At 35.3% G+C, this 17,478-nt stretch overlaps 1 protein-coding gene across 1 annotated transcript in view; it reads left to right on the top strand.

The window, feature by feature from the left end:
- LOC127935277 (CUB and sushi domain-containing protein 2-like) overlaps positions 1 to 17,478 on the top strand; it is a 266,910-nt gene that overhangs the window by 132,345 nt on the left and 117,087 nt on the right. Inside the window, exons 8-12 of the mRNA XM_052532988.1 lie at positions 2,001 to 2,088; positions 4,344 to 4,468; positions 9,331 to 9,452; positions 15,076 to 15,179; positions 15,904 to 16,016. Of these exons, the coding sequence (XP_052388948.1) occupies positions 2,001 to 2,088; positions 4,344 to 4,468; positions 9,331 to 9,452; positions 15,076 to 15,179; positions 15,904 to 16,016 (552 nt within the window). The remainder of the gene's footprint in view (positions 1 to 2,000; positions 2,089 to 4,343; positions 4,469 to 9,330; positions 9,453 to 15,075; positions 15,180 to 15,903; positions 16,017 to 17,478) is intronic.

Here is a 17,478-nt window from a genome sequence, read left to right as displayed (position 1 = left end):
TTATTGCATTTATTTTAAGTTGTAATATTTCAGAAATTTACAGTTTTACTGTATTTTTATGGAAAAAAAAAAAAAAATCTTCCTAACCCCAAACGTCTGAACAGTGTAGTAAATTTATTGTTTTATATTTATAGTGTTTGGTTGATAGGAAGGTTGATTTAGGAATATGTCCATTTTGTGTTATTCATATCAAGTATGAGTGAACTGAAATTAAACATTCACGACTACTGAAATCTCAGTTGACCTTAAAATATATAACAATTTAAAGCCTAAACTTTCTTGCAATTTCCTGGTGAGTTTTCAGGGTTTTGTAAGCGTTCAGCATGTCAGTTCCATTGTCCGCTCATTGGTGAAAGCAATGGCACACTTGAAGCATGTTCTCACACTCGGCACAAGCACACAACCTTGAACATTAACATTATCTTTATTCTAAACTGTATCAACTGGAGACAAATGGAGCTATTTTTCTCCCTAAGGCCAAATGGGAGGGAACATAAGTTACCTTTTCCATTGTTGGCAAACAGAGAAAGAAAAAGCTTATCGAGGAGGGCTAATCACACTGTGTGCTGAGAGGCTTCTTCAGCCTGCTTTCTTCTGTTACGCCATCTTTATTTATATTTCTATTACCTCTGCATCACTGTGAGAAAATGTCAGCCTGCCCATGTGAGCTTGTGCCTGTTGATAGTGTCATCAGGGATCCCAGTACCATCACCGTGGCCGGCAGTGTCTCAACGGAAAGCGCTGACAAGTTTGGCCTTTTGTCCCACATCAATATGCATGAGAGCCGGCACCCAGGCGTGCCTCAGCCAATCAGCATGTGTCACTTCAGGTTCTCCCTCCACTATCCACCACCTATTGCAGAAAGTGAGGCTGTGGCTAACCTCCTTGACCCCACGTGTCACATCCACTTCCTGTGGGGCTGGATGAGCTTGTGTGTTTTGAGGCCATGGAAAATTTTGTGCTCACTTAATGATGTCTGAAACTACCTGGGCATTCTTGGCAGGACTGATTGGTTCTTTTGTTCATTCAGTAAACCTCCTGGGCAGGCTGTGTAGACATTCAAATACATTTACAGATAGCCTCGCTCTCTTCACAAGGTAAATCCATGCTGATGTTCAGACCAACTGCACAGTTGCAAGTGTGTTACTGCTTTTAAATGCAGTAGGTCAGGTTTTACATTTTAGTCCAAATTTGCCTCTTTTTCCCCCAACAACAAAAATAGAAGAAGATGCTCTTTAAGAACAGTGTGCTTTAATATGTTTAGCAAGTACAAGATGATGTGCATCTTTTGGTTTATTATTAAGAGACATACATGGAAACATTTGATAAAATAGTTCACATAGCACAAAACTGAAAATTATGAAAAAAGGGTTGACACCCCCTACCTGGGTCAAGAAGCTCCTTGGAGTAAACGTATCCTCACTGTCATATTTTTATTTATTTATTTTAGTTATTTCTCCTGAATAGATAACATGTAATATTTATTTGTATTCCTTTATTTAAAAAAAAGAACAGCATGATTGTAAAAATAAAATAATTATTCTGTTTACTAAATGAATATGCTCTGAAATATAAGAATTTTGAAAACTAAGCTAAATAATGATTATTCCGTTAACCCAATAAAATATGCACATCAGAAATTACACGATATAATTGCATGAATTATGTCTATGCCTATATTTTGAATTGAAGGGATGTCACAATTGCAATGAACTATGAATTCATATTGAATTGTTGCACTCAATTGGCCTCGATTAGGTTATGATGAATAATAAAAATGGTTACAATGTACATCTAAATCATATAATAAGTCCATGAATTATAATACAATTAAATGACAAGAATGCTCAGAGTGAAGACCAAATTGTAAAAGTAAATAATTAGTTTAAATGTATATACATATTTTTACCTGCATGTTATTTGTCCATTAACCATCACCAGAAAACTATGAACATACAAATGTATCATTAGATTATTGAAGCATTAACTGTCTTTTGCAGTATCGCAGATGGGGGTGGCACAAGGACACAACATGTGTCCAGACCCAGGAATCCCAGAGAGGGGCAAAAGAAAAGGCTCTGATTTCAGGTGAGAAATGAGTTTATGGATTACTTATTCAAATAGTCCACTGAGGGGACACGGAGGAGAGAAGGAAGAGGAGTGCAGTTAATTTAGTGTTTGTAATGCCAGGATGATGAATAACAAGAGATGCAGGAGGTGGGCACCTGTTTAATTTCTCATTGGCCTTTTAAGGGCTCAGGGAGGATATTTGATCAGCATAAACATGGGCTGTGGGCTCCCAAAGGTCACAACAAGAGGGGAAGGAGAGAGAGAGAGAGAGAGAGAGAGAAGAGAAAGAGTGAGAAACAGATATGAAAAGTAAGAAAGGAAGGTTATTCAGTACCCCATGCATTAAAATGTTAATATGATTATGCTGTGTTCATTCATCAGTGGGATTTATCTTTGGTTGAAAGGGTATTACCAAACAAACAAAAACATACATAAATAAATAAATAAATAAATAAATAAATAAATAAATAATAATAATAATAATAATAATAATAATAATAATATTGTCACTACCTGCTGAAGCAAGGGAACTAGAAGATGTGGAGATTTCACAAAAATAGAGTCTTCAGTAATCCAACAGGGAGACACAGAGCACAAGGAAGATATTCAAGACCCGACAAGGAAACATGAGGCAGACTACATATTTAAACTAAACAGATATAACCTGCCAAAAATTAAAATTAGGTAATTTACTCAAACTCATGTGGTTCCAAATCTGTATGACAGTTTTGGTTCCCTTTGACTTTCTTTGTGTACAGAAATGTAATGAAAGTCAGTGGGAACCGTTGTGGCAACTTTATTCAAAATACTTTATTTTATGTCCCATATAAGTCATGCAAACATGTAACAGCATGGTGAGTAAATAATGACAGAATTAACTTTTTTTTGTTTCTTTTTCTTTCAGAATAGAAAGATAGTGAGGTTAGAGGAAAGACCTTTAAATTGATTCAATTAAAACAATATTTCCAAGACACCATATTAAAGATAGATGGTGAAATGAAAAAAAAAAAAACAAAAAAAAAAAACACATGGAATATGTGAGTAGTTAAGAAATGAAAAAAAAATGGCAACATGATTTTAAACTAGTAGTATAATTATTTAAAAAATCAGCTTTATACACTTAATTGTGGTATTCTAATAACAAAAAAAAAAAAAAAAAACCTAATATGATTTTCATCAATAAACACTGAATTTATTGTTTCATTCAATGTATTAAGACATAAATTGAAAGGGGCAGTAGGAATGACCCGGGCAAGTCAGCAAGTGAAATGTGAACCATCATTTATGATCGAAAAAGAGAACAGAGAGGGAAGCAGATTGAAAATGAGACAGAGGTCCGGACCTGTTTAATTGAGTGGGGACAGAGCAATAGTAGTGTCATTTACAAGCACATTGCTGCTGCAGAGGGGCCTGTGGTGCAAGTTAGGCTGTCAGTGTCCCCCCGCAGGGTAAATGGCAGCTCCCCAGAGGATTCTAACACAGACAAATGAGGACAATCCATTTTATACTCACTAGCACTCAGGGCAATCGCAGTGGGGAAGTGAAAGACAATCGAAACTTTTTCACTGGAATGTTCTTAGCTCCGGCTACCTGAGCACCCCTTCATCAGCGGCTAGGTAATGGAAGCGATGCATCTGGAATCGCACATCGCAGTTTCCCAAAGGCTGTCCATTACTAAGATCAGACAAGACCACTGCTGCCGGCTGGAGAGAGGTGGTGTTTATGCTGACATGCTATTTGATTTAGCCATGAACAGATACCAGCTCACATGTGAGAGGTTAGGAACTGCTGTGAAGGGCTTGAGTCTTCTGACATCAGCATTTTGCACAGTTAAAAAATAATTCAGAGAAATGATAGATGATGATGAACATCATCCCTGGCTTTCTTTTCAATAGGAGATGAATATAATTATTTATATAATGGTATTAAATCTGATTCATCAGTCGCACCATCTGCAGTCAGATATCTGCATACAATGACGGATAGACTACATAATTGATCATTATCCCTGGCCACCAATCTTCTTTGCTAGTTTCATGTCTCTCATGACACGCTGTGGTTGCATTCTCTCTCAAAAATGCATTCTCTCTTTATTTGCGAAGTAGCTGTGTAATAAGTAGGATTATGTGCAGCCGGCCAGTAATTATCGCAAAATAAACTTCCACATCAAGGGCCTGATTACTCTGTATGGATTTATTTTGCGATAAATGACTCACTGACTTTATAGACTTTATGTACATAATGTAGAATTTATAAATGTTTTCCTCTTGCAGGCGGGGTGCTACTGTGCACTTTTCTTGTGATGAAGGATATCAGCTTCAGGGGTCTAAAAGCATCACCTGCCTACGAGTTACTGACAGTTATGTTGGCTGGAGTGATGACCGGCCTATCTGCAGAGGTATATCCCCCAAATATATATATATATATATATATATATATATATATATATATATATATATATATATATATATATATATATATATATATATATATATATATATATATACATATATACAGATGTACTCATAAGTGTACTTACCCCTTTGAAGAATATGCAAAATGTTTATTTTCACAAAATAAGAGGTATCATGAAAATTGCATGTCATTTTTTATTTAGTAGAGTCTTGAATAAGTCGTTTCACATAACAGATGTTTATATGTATTCCACAAGACAAAATAAAGACTGAATTTATAAAAATAACCCTGTTCAGTGATAGTTGTTCATGAGTCCCTTGTTGGTTCTGGACAGTTCAACTGCCTGTTGTTCTGCAGAAAAATCCTCCAGCTCCTGCACATTCTTTGGTTTTTCAGCATCTTCTGCATATTTGACTGCTTTCCAGCAGTGACTGTATGATTTTGAGATCCATCTTTTCACACTGAGGACAGTTGAGGGACTCAGCTTACAAAACGATTACAAAATGTCAAAACATTTACTTTTTCTGGAACGGCCACCGCTGAAGCGCCATCTCGCCAACACACGAAGCTTCCGAGAGAAACAGTAGAAGAAAACTGGAACCTCTTAACTAAATGAACTAATGTAAATTAACCCCATTGGTGTGCCCTAATAAATTCTCATGTCTTATTTGCATCAATCAAATTGATCACAGTAGATTGTTTAACAAATGGTTGAATTATTTGAAATCTCAGTGTATCTCTGCAGAGTTAAAGGGCTTTGATTAATGACCTGACAATAAAAGAGAACAATGAGGGGAAAAAAGCAAGAGATGAGAGAGAGGAAATGGAGAGGATGACAACAGATCTCTAAAGCAGATTTCCTAAGGAGGAAGAGATGGTATCGCTCAGCAAGTAATCAGCTTATTTAGCCTCACCAGGCACAGATTAATTACTTTATTGAGCCTTGCTTAATTTCTGACTTTGATTGGCTAGGATAGCCCCCAGGACTTTATTCCTGTAGCAACTGTCACATCCCCAGAGAGATGTTGTCCACCATACCGCCACCTTTGCCTTGCACCGTAAATGAAGTGTGAGTCTGGATTTGGTTGTGGTACCAACACCAAGTATCTTAACTACATGCAGCAAAGCCTGTCAGTGGTATGCTACCGGAAGAGAATATACAATGGTATATCAGTAAGATTTTGTGTTGGTTTGGTTTGGGAAGAAAAAAAGTGCTTTTAATTTATCAAATTACATAATGCTATTCTTTTGAACTTTCTATTCATCAAAAAATCCTGTTCATCAAAAAATCCTTTTCATCAGTAACAATAGGAAATATTCCTTAAGAAGAAAAGCAGAATATTAGAATTATGTCTGAAGGATAACGTGGCACTGAAGACTGGAGTAATGATGCTGAAAATTCAGCTTTACCATCACAGGAATGCATTACATATTATATTGTATTACAATAGAAAATACTTAATCTGAATGTTAATAATAGTGCACAATATTACAGTTTTTTTTTTTTTTTACTCTATTTTTGATTAAATAAATGCAGAACTGGAGAGCATAAGAGACTTCTTAAAAAACAAATACATGCATATATATGTGTGTGTGTGTGTGTGTGTGTGTGTATTACTGTAGCATCTACACCAACATGCTCACAAGTGTAAAGTGTTGGGTTTACCTGCTCCCTTCTCCTTCATATCGATATTTCTCCTGAACTGCTCGGCCAGCTGTGGACTATTAGTCTTTCATTAGAGTTACATATCCCCTCTTCTACACCACCAATGGCCTTTGCCACTGTGGACAACTCAGGCTTGAACATTTCCGTGAGAAAGTTAGTTAGACAGCTCTGTGATAGATTGCACCAGTTGCCTTTGTTTTTGATTATTTAACAATCAGTTTTTGGCACATCACTGTGGGGTTGTGGAAAGACGGGAAATGGAACTGGAATTGGGAAACTGTCTGAATCACGAGATAGACCAAGTCCTCTTATCTGCCCCATTACTCATGTGTAAAGGGTTGATATTTAGCTATTGCTCCCCAGAACCCGTTTCTTCATCACTTGCTCCTTTTCACCACTAATGTGGAGAATGATTATTTGTCTTGTTTCATTGATTTAACACTGTGAATGCCAGGCCATTATTCAAAACCGGTCCATTTTAATTGCATGCTCCAGGAAAATCTGAATCATAAGAATAATTAGTAATGGCGCCACAGAAAAAGCTCATAAATCATTGTCGCTAAATACATAATTACAAGTATTAAAAGCCCAATAATAATAGTGTGCCCTTAAGGTTTTCTCGCTCTCTATGTGTTGAAATGTTTCCATGATTTGCAGGATTTTAAAGGATCAAGGACTTGCACAGGAAATCTATAAAATACATTTGTGTCTTTTTTTATTGGCTATTTAGAAATCAAATCAAGCTTCAAACCTTAATAGAATCTGAAATACACAATATATCATGAGCAGTGAGTTTTGTTTGTAGAAAACAATCATTAAACGACCATTTAATGCTGATTGTTGGTCCAGTGGCTTAAAGTAACTATTTGGAATGATTCCCTGTAAACTTAAAACAAACTTCCCAGTATTTCATTGACTCTACCATAGGTCTTGCATCTGAAACCTGAAATGTGCATTGAGAAATCCAGAGTCTTGGAACTGTTAACCTGAACCTAATCAAATTCAGCCTGAATATGGTGACCTTTAAATGATTATCTTGTTGCAGCTCTGCCCTTACAACTTAAATCAACTTGGACTGTTTCACAGCTGAGCCCCTGCTAATAGATAGTAACTTGGTTCATTTTAGAGTTTGACCTTCAGTCCCCGAGTGCCTTCAAAATTCTCCAAACATTCTTGAGACCACTTTCCTTGAGACCAAGTCTCAGAATATTCATTGGAGGTTTTATTTTCATAACCTTCAACTAACATTTCTAGAACTTTGCAGGAACGTTATTTTGCATGACAGCCTAATGCGAACTTAACTAAATCAGGAGTTTTGACAGTTTATTTTATTTATGTATTTATTTGTTTATTTTATGACAATCTAATAACAGCTTAGAATTTAACCAAATGATATCGAAAGTGGGATTGAAATTCAGATTTCCAGAATGTTGCAGTAAAGCATGTGTCACAAACAACTTAGAACTTCTACACAATGTTATCTAATGAATTTTATTTATTTATTTATTTTGACCACACTTTATTTTTAGGTCCTATTCTCACTATTAACTAACTATTAACTACAAGTTACTCAGTTGGCTCCTAATTACTACTTATTAATAGTTAGTAAGGTAGTTGGTAAGTTTAGGTATTGGGAGGCATTAGGGATGTACAGTATGGTCATGCAAAATATGTGTTTTATACAGTAAGTACTAATAAACAGCCAAAATGCTAGTAATATGCATGCTAGTAAGCAATTAGTTTATCGTGAAAACTTTCTTACATTCTTTCTTTCTTTCTTTCTTTCTTTCTTTCTTTCTTTCTTTCTTTCTTCTCAAAGAATTTCTTATACCACAATGACTATTATGATTGACAAAAAAATGCTAAAGTCTCAATGAATGTGTAGCAAACCCCAAACTTTTAAAGCAGAAAGCTGCAGACAACACACATTATTTTGTGAAGGTGAAAATTGGGGTCAGCTGGCACTGATGTTAATTAACTTTCCAAAGACTTGTTCTTTAATGTCAACCCACCTTAAAGTGTTTGAGGAAACTTTGCAAGTGTTTGTGTGTGTGTGTGTGTGTGTGGCAGGGGAGGCCATGAGGAGCTCACCTCAGACATAGCTCATTAAAAGCTCCAGCTGGTCCCAGACCTGCAGAAACATTCATTTTGTGCGAACACACTGGCTGTGCCCTCCCTTCTCATTAGACATCAAGTGCTTTCATTCAAGGAAGTATTTAAAGTTTTCCAGGAGGTTGCGAGAGTGTCGCTTTAAAAAGTCATAGAAAAGTCAAGCACACAACAAGTTATTGGTGAGGTCATTGAACATTCGGATCACACAGCAGTCCAATCAAACAAACAAACAACCTGTGATAGTTAACAATAATCAAGTACGAAATATTGACTACAGCCGAAGGCTAAGCTTTTATATATATTTGTCTGCAGACCCACAAGCCAATATCAACCTTGGAAAGTGGTATGGATAGGGTATTAATATGAGTGGTATCTAGAAAAAAAATTCTTGTGAGTCTGTCTCTTGAATTTAAGTGTTTGCAGTCATCTTGCTTTTCTTTTTAGGTTTACTCTTCAGACTGATTTTGTCGTATTGAAATGCACTGCACTGTATTTAAAATATTAAAAATATTTTATTAAATAAATAATTAAATAATTAATTTATTTATTCTTTGATATCAGTTAGAGGTATTATTTACACAAAAACCTACAAAGCCATTGTCTTCAGAAATGTATGAATAAACAACGATGTGTCGGATTTGTCACAGAAAATATTAAACAAATGGTTTGTGATTTATATATAGTTTCCCGTGTTTTAAGTTTGTTCTGTTCTGCTACTGCAGACAGTGGATCTGTGTCTAAATAGAAAATAATTATTTAATATTTTGTCAAAATGTTCTATCTGACAAAAAAAGACATTTAAATAGATGGAGCTGAAAATCAGTGTGAAAGCCTTGTAGACTTGTTGTTGATTATTAATTCATTCAACTGAATTATAGATTTGCAGTTATTATAAGTATTTGAAATCTTACATATTTTTGTGTATAGCTACCCACTACCCCCTCCAACCCTCTGCAGATAAACTATTTATATGCAATAACATTTCTATTTTATTGTTCAGAGAACTGTTACTGTGAACTGTCAAACTGCATGATTCGCTCTTTAACGTACTCTCTCTCTTCTTTCAGCTCCTATGTGTGGTGGTCAGCTCCGTGGCCCTAATGGTATCATTACCTCCCCAAACTTTCCAGTCCAATATGACAACAATGCTAACTGCACCTGGATCATCACAGCTTCGGACCCTTCCAAGGTAAATGCTTCCAAAAAACACCAAGTGTATTCATATGAGCTCTGCACGCTGCTGAGCTTCCCACTTGAGTATCAGAAAATGTCATTTGAACTGAACTAATAATTAGGCAGAGGAAAAAAAAAAAACATAGACCACTTTTGCCTTTTCTGTTCTGATTTCATGGGAATATCTGATTTAAATATAATCAAATGCATATTACCATTTAAGAGATTGGGGTCAGTCAAATTTTTGAAAGAAGTCACTTAAGCTTCCAACGCCTGCATTTATTTGATCAAGTAATTCAGTAAAAACAGTGATATTGTAAAATATTATTATAATTTAACTCTTTTCTATTTTAATATTTTTCAAATGTGATTTACTTCTGTGATGACAAAGGTGAATTTCAGCATTGCTTCAGTCTTTATTGTCGCATGATACTTCAGAAATCATTCTAATATGATGATGTACTGCTCAGTTAGCATTGCTTATTATTATCAATGTTAAAATCAGTTGTGCTGCTATCTCTCTCTCTCTCTCTCTCTCTCTCTCTCTCTCTCTCTCTCTCTCTGTATATATATATATATATATATATATATATATATATATATATATATATATATATATATATATATATATATATATATATATATATTTGTGTGCAAATCCTGATGCATGTTTTTCAGGATTCTTTGTTGAATTTATTTGCAACAGGGCTCTATGCTTACTTTTCTTCTAACTAACTTAAAAAAATGTAGGAGCACAGTAAAAAAAAAATAATAATAATTATTCTTATTAATAATCCAAAATTTGATAGAAAAAGTAGCTTTCACATTACAAGGTGATATTTGACTCCTTAAATTGATTTAGAGAGGAATATCTTTGTTTTTGTTTTTTTTATTACATTTTTTCTCTAACTTTATTAAAAGTATGTCATCTTTTGTCAATTAGTTTTTTTTTTTTTTTTATATATATATATATATATATATATATATATATAAGAATGTATAATTAAAACCACAAAATATGAACAAGTACAACAAGAATAATGTTACTATTCAAGTGAAATCTGTATTAAAAAGAATTAGCACAGCATAACACAAAAGTGGCTTGTAGGTGTACTTTCAGATATTTAATGAGGCTGTGACTTTTTCAAATGATAAAATCAGACAATGGTATTAATGTCAGACAATGTTAGTCACTTAATATTAACTTCCTGTTTATTGAACTTTTGTAATAAATCAGTATCACATTTACAAAGTCCCTTAAAAACATTAAAAGCTGTCACTCATCTTAGTTTATTGTGGTCTCAAATTTATAAACAACAAAGCTCTCTACACTGCACAATAATTCTCTTATTTATACCATCTACACTTTGCTTATGAAAGGATTTGTGAGATATGTCTGTGATAAATTACTCAACGCTGCAAAAACACGTGGAAACCTTTGAAGCTCCCCTCAGCGTAATCACAAATATGATGATGATGACAGTGTTGGGTAAATTACTGTCAAAAAGTAATTAGTTACTATTAATTATTACAATATTCTATTTAAATTACTTCACTAATTACGCTGTCTGAAAAGTAACTTAGTTACTCAATAAGTAACTTAATTATTCAAATCGCTAATTATCTTAAAATCCCTGTAAACCTTATAAAATAAACTATATTATTTAAATTTGAGTCAAACATAGAATAGTTTAGCCTTTTAGATTTAAATCAACTGCAATACTTCAACATTGATATATGTATATAAATTAATCACCTTTTATTAACAAATAGAAATACTCTGAATAACAACATTTCTGAATAACAAAAAAGCTTAAGAAAAGTTAAACAATGCTTTTCAGTTTGGCAAAATGTTCAGGAAAAGGCCGTCAAATCCATTCAGGTTTATGCAATAATAACAAGTTAACTAATGCAGGTAAGAATAAATAGCATAAATGATATTTTCTGCTGAATAAAGCTGTGTCTGATGGCGCTGTTCTTCTGAATTAAATTTCTCATAGCAGGACTTCATTCCAAAGCAATGAAAATTAGACAAATCTTGATCAATCAAATTTTTGTAAACTCTCTTTAGGTCTTCTGAGTCTTCTGTGGGCACAGTTTCCATGTGGGCCTGCTAATAAAGGCAGGTTGCAGGGGAAAGGATACACAGATATCGAGAAATGATGTGCAGTATTCGGATATCTACACACTCATTGAGGGTTGTATTAAAGAAGAATGAAAGATAAAGAAAACTACACTTGAGCCGCCACCACGGTAGAGACAAAAACTGTGGCGCTCTGTGTCATGACTTTGGCGTCGAGTTCAAGGCCATTTTCTTACTCGCTTGTCAGATATTCTTTATCTAGGTTCAAATAAATGGCTTTACAGATCTCTCCCCTCATCACTATGACTCAGTTGGGAGAGAAGAGGAACGAGAGATGGAGGGCAAATGGAACAGGGTGAAGCGGCTCTATCAGTGCCCCCTGCTTTTTTTCCTGCCACCCATTGCTGTATATCATCCTGTGTGTAAAGGACAGTTCTGCTTCACACAGTTGGAGAGCGGGGCACAGATGAAGACTGTGTGTGAACATTGCTGTTTTTGCTCTTTACAACCGTAATGAGATTCTATTTTTGGTTTGACACAATAGTACCGGGAAGAGACGTGAGGTTAGCTGCGAGACTGAGCCAGATCTGCGGCCGTATGAAATGTACCTGACAATGAGCTTTTGATTTCGCCGCAGCTGGTTTGCTGTCTGAGCCAAAGACTCTCCCAGTGTGGAGAGACCCCAGCAGCTGTTAAAGCCTTTAGCATCACAGTAAGCTAGAAATTGACGTCATTTAGTATTTATTGATGCATAATGAATATTCAAAGGTGAAGTATTTGTATACTGTTTTGCTATAAATACAGTGACTTCAGGTAAAATGTTGGGATTCTTTACAGATACCAAATCTTCTTGCCTTTTTTTTTTTTTTTATCTGAATACCTAATGACCAAGGGGAAGTAGGAATGGTTTTACTTGGTGCTGAAATTATGTAATTATGTCTGGTAAGATTTTGATTTTGAAAGAAGTGTCTTATGTGCAACAAAACAGCATTTATTTGATCAAAAATAGTTAAAACAGTAATACAGTGAAATATTATTACAATACAAAATAACTGTTTTCAGTTTCAATATATTACAAAAATTCAGATCTGCACTTGTGATGGCAAATACAGTGATGTCATTACGGTCTTCTGTGTCACATGATCCTTGACAAATCGTTCTAATATACCGATTTGCTGCTCAAGAAACATTTCTTATTATTACCAATGCTAAAAAGTTGTGCTGCTTGCATTTTTGTGAAAACTGTGATGCATTTATTTTAGGATTCATTTATTTAAAACCATTTATTTTAACATTATAAATGTCATTATTGTCACTTAATCATGTTTAATGCATCCTTGCTAAATGAAGTATTAATATTTATAAAAAAATAAATTAAAAAAATCATATTGCTCACACCAGACTTTTAATAGTAGTGACTGAGATATTATATTATAGATATAAGTATGTACAATTATGCACATACTGTAGCATCTTTTAGATGTGCCCGTACATGTGGTTTAAACCGTAGGCCCTGTTATTTTATTCCAAACATTTTAAAAATCTTATTTTAGTCGAAAATGTTCTTAAACACAATAAATAAGTAGACATTTGGTGGACAGATGAAGTGCTTATATGAAGTGCAAGGGAAATGTAATGGCATTTGGTTAACAGTGTGATCTGTTTAATCAACTAAAACAAGTAACATACTGAAGTTGAGACGGAGCAGAGTCTGTAATGCCTCAGTACCAGATTCCCCGGAGCTACAGTTAAAGATGCACTTGCAACTCAGATGTCCATTCTATTTACGTCAACAGTGGTGCCTAATGACGGGTGCTGGAAAATGGCTGAAATTGGAGCTTATAAATGAGAGAAAGAGATAGAACTCTGCAGGGAAGGCAGCATGTGGAACTGCACCGGGCTGAATGCCCTGCTCACAGACAAACATTAGCTCAGAGTCTAGACACTGCGTTTCTGCATTCGATGGAGCATCCCCAAAAGGCATAATACTAGAGAATGAGTTGTTCATGAGAAGACATGGCTGATTGCGTTTGTTGTCCTCTTCTATTTTAATAATCAGTCCTTCTTTTGTTCTGGGCACTATCGTCTTACAGCGGACTGGTGTTATCTTCAACTTCACTTCTGCAGGGACTTTCATTTTGACACAAAAGCCTCGCTCCTCTAACAAATACTGCTCCCTGCTATGTAGTCTTTGAGCATTATCGCTCTCAGCTGCGAAACCGCATTCACAATGGCTTTTGTCTGAGAGCATTGGGAGTGATTTATTCCTATTTATTATTTAATTAATTGATATATTCTGTCCTGTTATTTGGTTTGTCAGTGTTCATTTCATTAACAAAAACTATGGCAAAAAAATGTTTGTTGATGAGTTTTTTCCCCTTGCCTGAAACGACAAAATGTCTGACTAAATTAACACTTCTGTCAATACTTCCCTCATTCTAACATTCATAGTGGTTATTTTAATCAATTTAATTATTTTATTTTCAATTTTATTGTGTGTGCTGTGAATGAATTTCCAGTCACCGATATATATTAAAACTGTTAAAATATGCTCAAGCAAAACGTTCACTCTTTTTACTTAGCTATAGGAGAGAGTGGGGCAAGTTGTGCCATGAAAGAGAAATAGTTAAGCTAATATCTAATTATATTGCAGAATATATGATTTCAACTGTGATGGTCATGTTTCATGCTCAGGGATCAGCTTTTGCATCATCATCACTCAGTGAGCCAACTGAGGATCAACCCGCCCACACTTCTGTCACTCATCGTCATACACAGCGCACAGAACACAGTGGGATTCACTCGAGGTGGTCAGCATGCCCTCCGCTGAGCGGGTGGATTTAGAAAAGAAAGGTTCAGAGGAAGTGAATGAGGATGAAATCTTGTTCACTGCCAGTGTGACCTAGAATGTGGCCAGTCCACCCCTGACACTCTTTGTTGTGGAGTGTGTTTACCAAATGACAGAATGCAATTTGCATTTATATAACCTTTTTCACTAGGAGTTGGTCTCTGAGCACCCCAAAAACATTAAGAATTTGGTGGAAATGTGCCAGCCAAGGGAGAATAGAGAGCACTTCTTTTTTCACAGTATTTATTTTTTTGTGTTTATCAGCAGTAAACCTTTTTATTTAATTTGTTAATCTTCCCATAGCTCTTACTTTTCTCCTTTTGTATAAACAATTCTGCAGACTTGTTTTCATTTTGGATAACAATGCACCTTCATCTCTTCATGTTCCTAAATCAAATGCATAAATTATTTCTTTGTTTTTTTCCACAATTCATTTTTTTTTTCCATCTTAGCTAGTATGTGCAATCTGAAAATCACTGATTTAAAAAAATATTATGAAATGTCTGGTGTTATAATTAGAAATGTATGTAAACAAAAATGTATTAGTTTTTTTTTTTTTTTTTTTTTTTTTTAATTCAAATGAAGGGGGAATATGATGAACCAATTGATATAAAAAAAAAAAAAAAATAAAACAATTAAAAAAAAGGTTTCTTCTCTGTTTTGCTAACCAAGTTTAGAAAGCCGTCTCTCTTTCTTCTATGTGTGTAGGTGATCAAGCTGAATTTTGAAGAGTTTGACTTGGAGCGGGGCTATGATACTCTAACCGTGGGAGACGGAGCTGTAATTGGCGATCAGCGGACAGTCTTTCATGTGTGAGTACTTTTGTTCCTCTTGTGCTTTCTTCTCGGTCCTCTCTCAAACTCCTCCCGGGCTGTGTCTCCCACTCTTAAACTCTCCTCTCTGTGTGCATAAACCTCCTCCCCATCTTCTTTCATCTCTCAGCGTCCTCTCTTTCTTCAGCCTCTACGTTCTCTCCTCCTCTGCCATTTCTTCCTTTTACCCCCCTCTATTTCATCTCATTTCATCAGCCCTCTGAGCAGAAGTGTACAGCAGAAATACCCCAAGCTTTAGTGTCAATCACTTTGAGTCTCAATATTAGAACAAGATCACTCCTGCTCCAAAAACAGATCACACGCTGATGCTCCAAAATGCAGATTTGTGCACCAGATGCTCCGGAAACGTTGCTGAGTGTGTTGTTATTAATTATGCTGAAATTTATTGTCTTCATAAAGTTTTATCGATGCCGTTTTATGTGCGCGCTCTGGCAGAGGTGTACGAGTGCTTGTGTTCCTTTTGAATGGCCGGTGTCCCTGGGCACTTTCTCTCTGGTTACTCGGAGTCCCCTGATGGTCTAATCTGCTTAATTAGCAAGTCTCATAAGCCCTTATGGACCAATACCACAGTTCCCTGAAGGCTAGTGCCAGGGGAATGAAGGAACTCACTATGTTCCCTGAGAGGTGATCGTGTGCATATAGAAAATCAAGAATCACTGTTTCATTATTATGTTTTATAATGTTTGTCTTATTTTGATTTAAGGTTGTCTGGGACTACAACTCCAGATCTGGTGGTCAGTACAAGCCATCAGATGTGGCTCAATTTTAAAACGGATGACACGAGTGGCTCTCTGGGCTTTAAGGTTTCTTATGAAGGTAAGTTAAGGATATTATTTGCATTTGTGTTCAGAGCGATCTAAAAGGATAGTTCACCCAAACATGAAAATTGTCATCATACCCTCAAGTTGTTCCAAACCTAGTAACGTATTTTCCGGACTATAAGTCGCACCTTTTTCATAGTTTGGCTGGTACTGCGACTTATAGTCAGGTGCGACTTATTTATCAAAATTAATTTGACATGAACCGAGAGAAATTAACCAAGAGAAATTAACTAACAGAAAAAATTACCGTCTCCAGCCGCGAGAGTACACTCTATGCTGCTCAGTGCTCCTGTAGTCTACACTGAAAACATAGAGTGCCCTCTCGCGGCTGTAGACAGTAATATTTTCTCCTGGTTCTTGGTTCTAAAAAGATGCAACCTATAGTCCAGTGTGACTTATATATGTTTTTTTCCTCATCATGACGTATTTTTGGACTGATGCGACTTATACTCAGATGTGACTTATAGTCCGAAAAATACGGTATATGAGTTTCTTTCTTCTGTTGAACACAGAAGATGATAATTTGACATTTAGTATGGAGAGAAAATGTATTATAATAAAATAATAAAAACACTAATAATTTGATGATTATACATAGGAATGATTGTTAATACTGATATTTGTTTATATTTAACAACAACAAAACCACCACCACTACTAATAATAATAACAAATGTTTTTTTTTTTTTTTTTAATGTTTTTAAATGTATTTGTGTCATGCTACATTTCCTTTGTAAAAATGTATTACAAAATGTGATAAAGTATTATTTAATGTGATATAGTATATCACATTCACATATCACATTTAATATAATAATAAAAAAAAATTGAAACATCTATAGAACGCCTCTGTTAAAAAAAAAAGTAATATAGCTTTGGAGGATCATGATCTTTGTACATTTGGTAATTATCATATCAGAGTATTCTCAGCTGAGGAATCTTACCGTTGTTGTCATTGCAGTGATGATCTATCTCTGAAATCAGCAAATGCATATTGTTCTTTTATCCTCCTCTATTTCTGTAACCATAACCACTTATGTCTCAGATTAAACAGATGGCTGGCCAGAAAAAAGCCTTCAAATGCTAATTTATTCTTTGTTTAAATTATTCTTGATTGCATGCCATTTTTAGAGTGAAGCAGACATTTTTTTTTTTTATGAGGTCATTGGCAGACATTATGTTACACAAATGTGACACCTTATGATTTCCTTTGAGCAAATTTCTACATTTTCTTGTAGCTTCCTGCTATTTGCTGCACTCTTGGGGTATCTACTGAGAGTACGGGAACAGCCTGTTCTTTTTTATTTCATTTTCTATTTCTCGCTTAACCATTATACGTTTTGCACATGTGGTGAGGGTCATCAAAGCAGCCTGAGATCGTTTAACCTTGCTGGAATGAGGGCCATGGAACGGGGGGGGGGGGGGGTGGGGGGGGTGGGGGGATATCATGCAAGAGC

This window comes from Carassius gibelio, chromosome A19 (assembly GCF_023724105.1).
Source record: "Carassius gibelio isolate Cgi1373 ecotype wild population from Czech Republic chromosome A19, carGib1.2-hapl.c, whole genome shotgun sequence".
Classification (NCBI taxonomy): domain Eukaryota; kingdom Metazoa; phylum Chordata; class Actinopteri; order Cypriniformes; family Cyprinidae; genus Carassius; species Carassius gibelio.
Note: the sequence above shows the minus strand (reverse complement) of the source record. Positions and strands in the feature narration are given on the sequence as shown.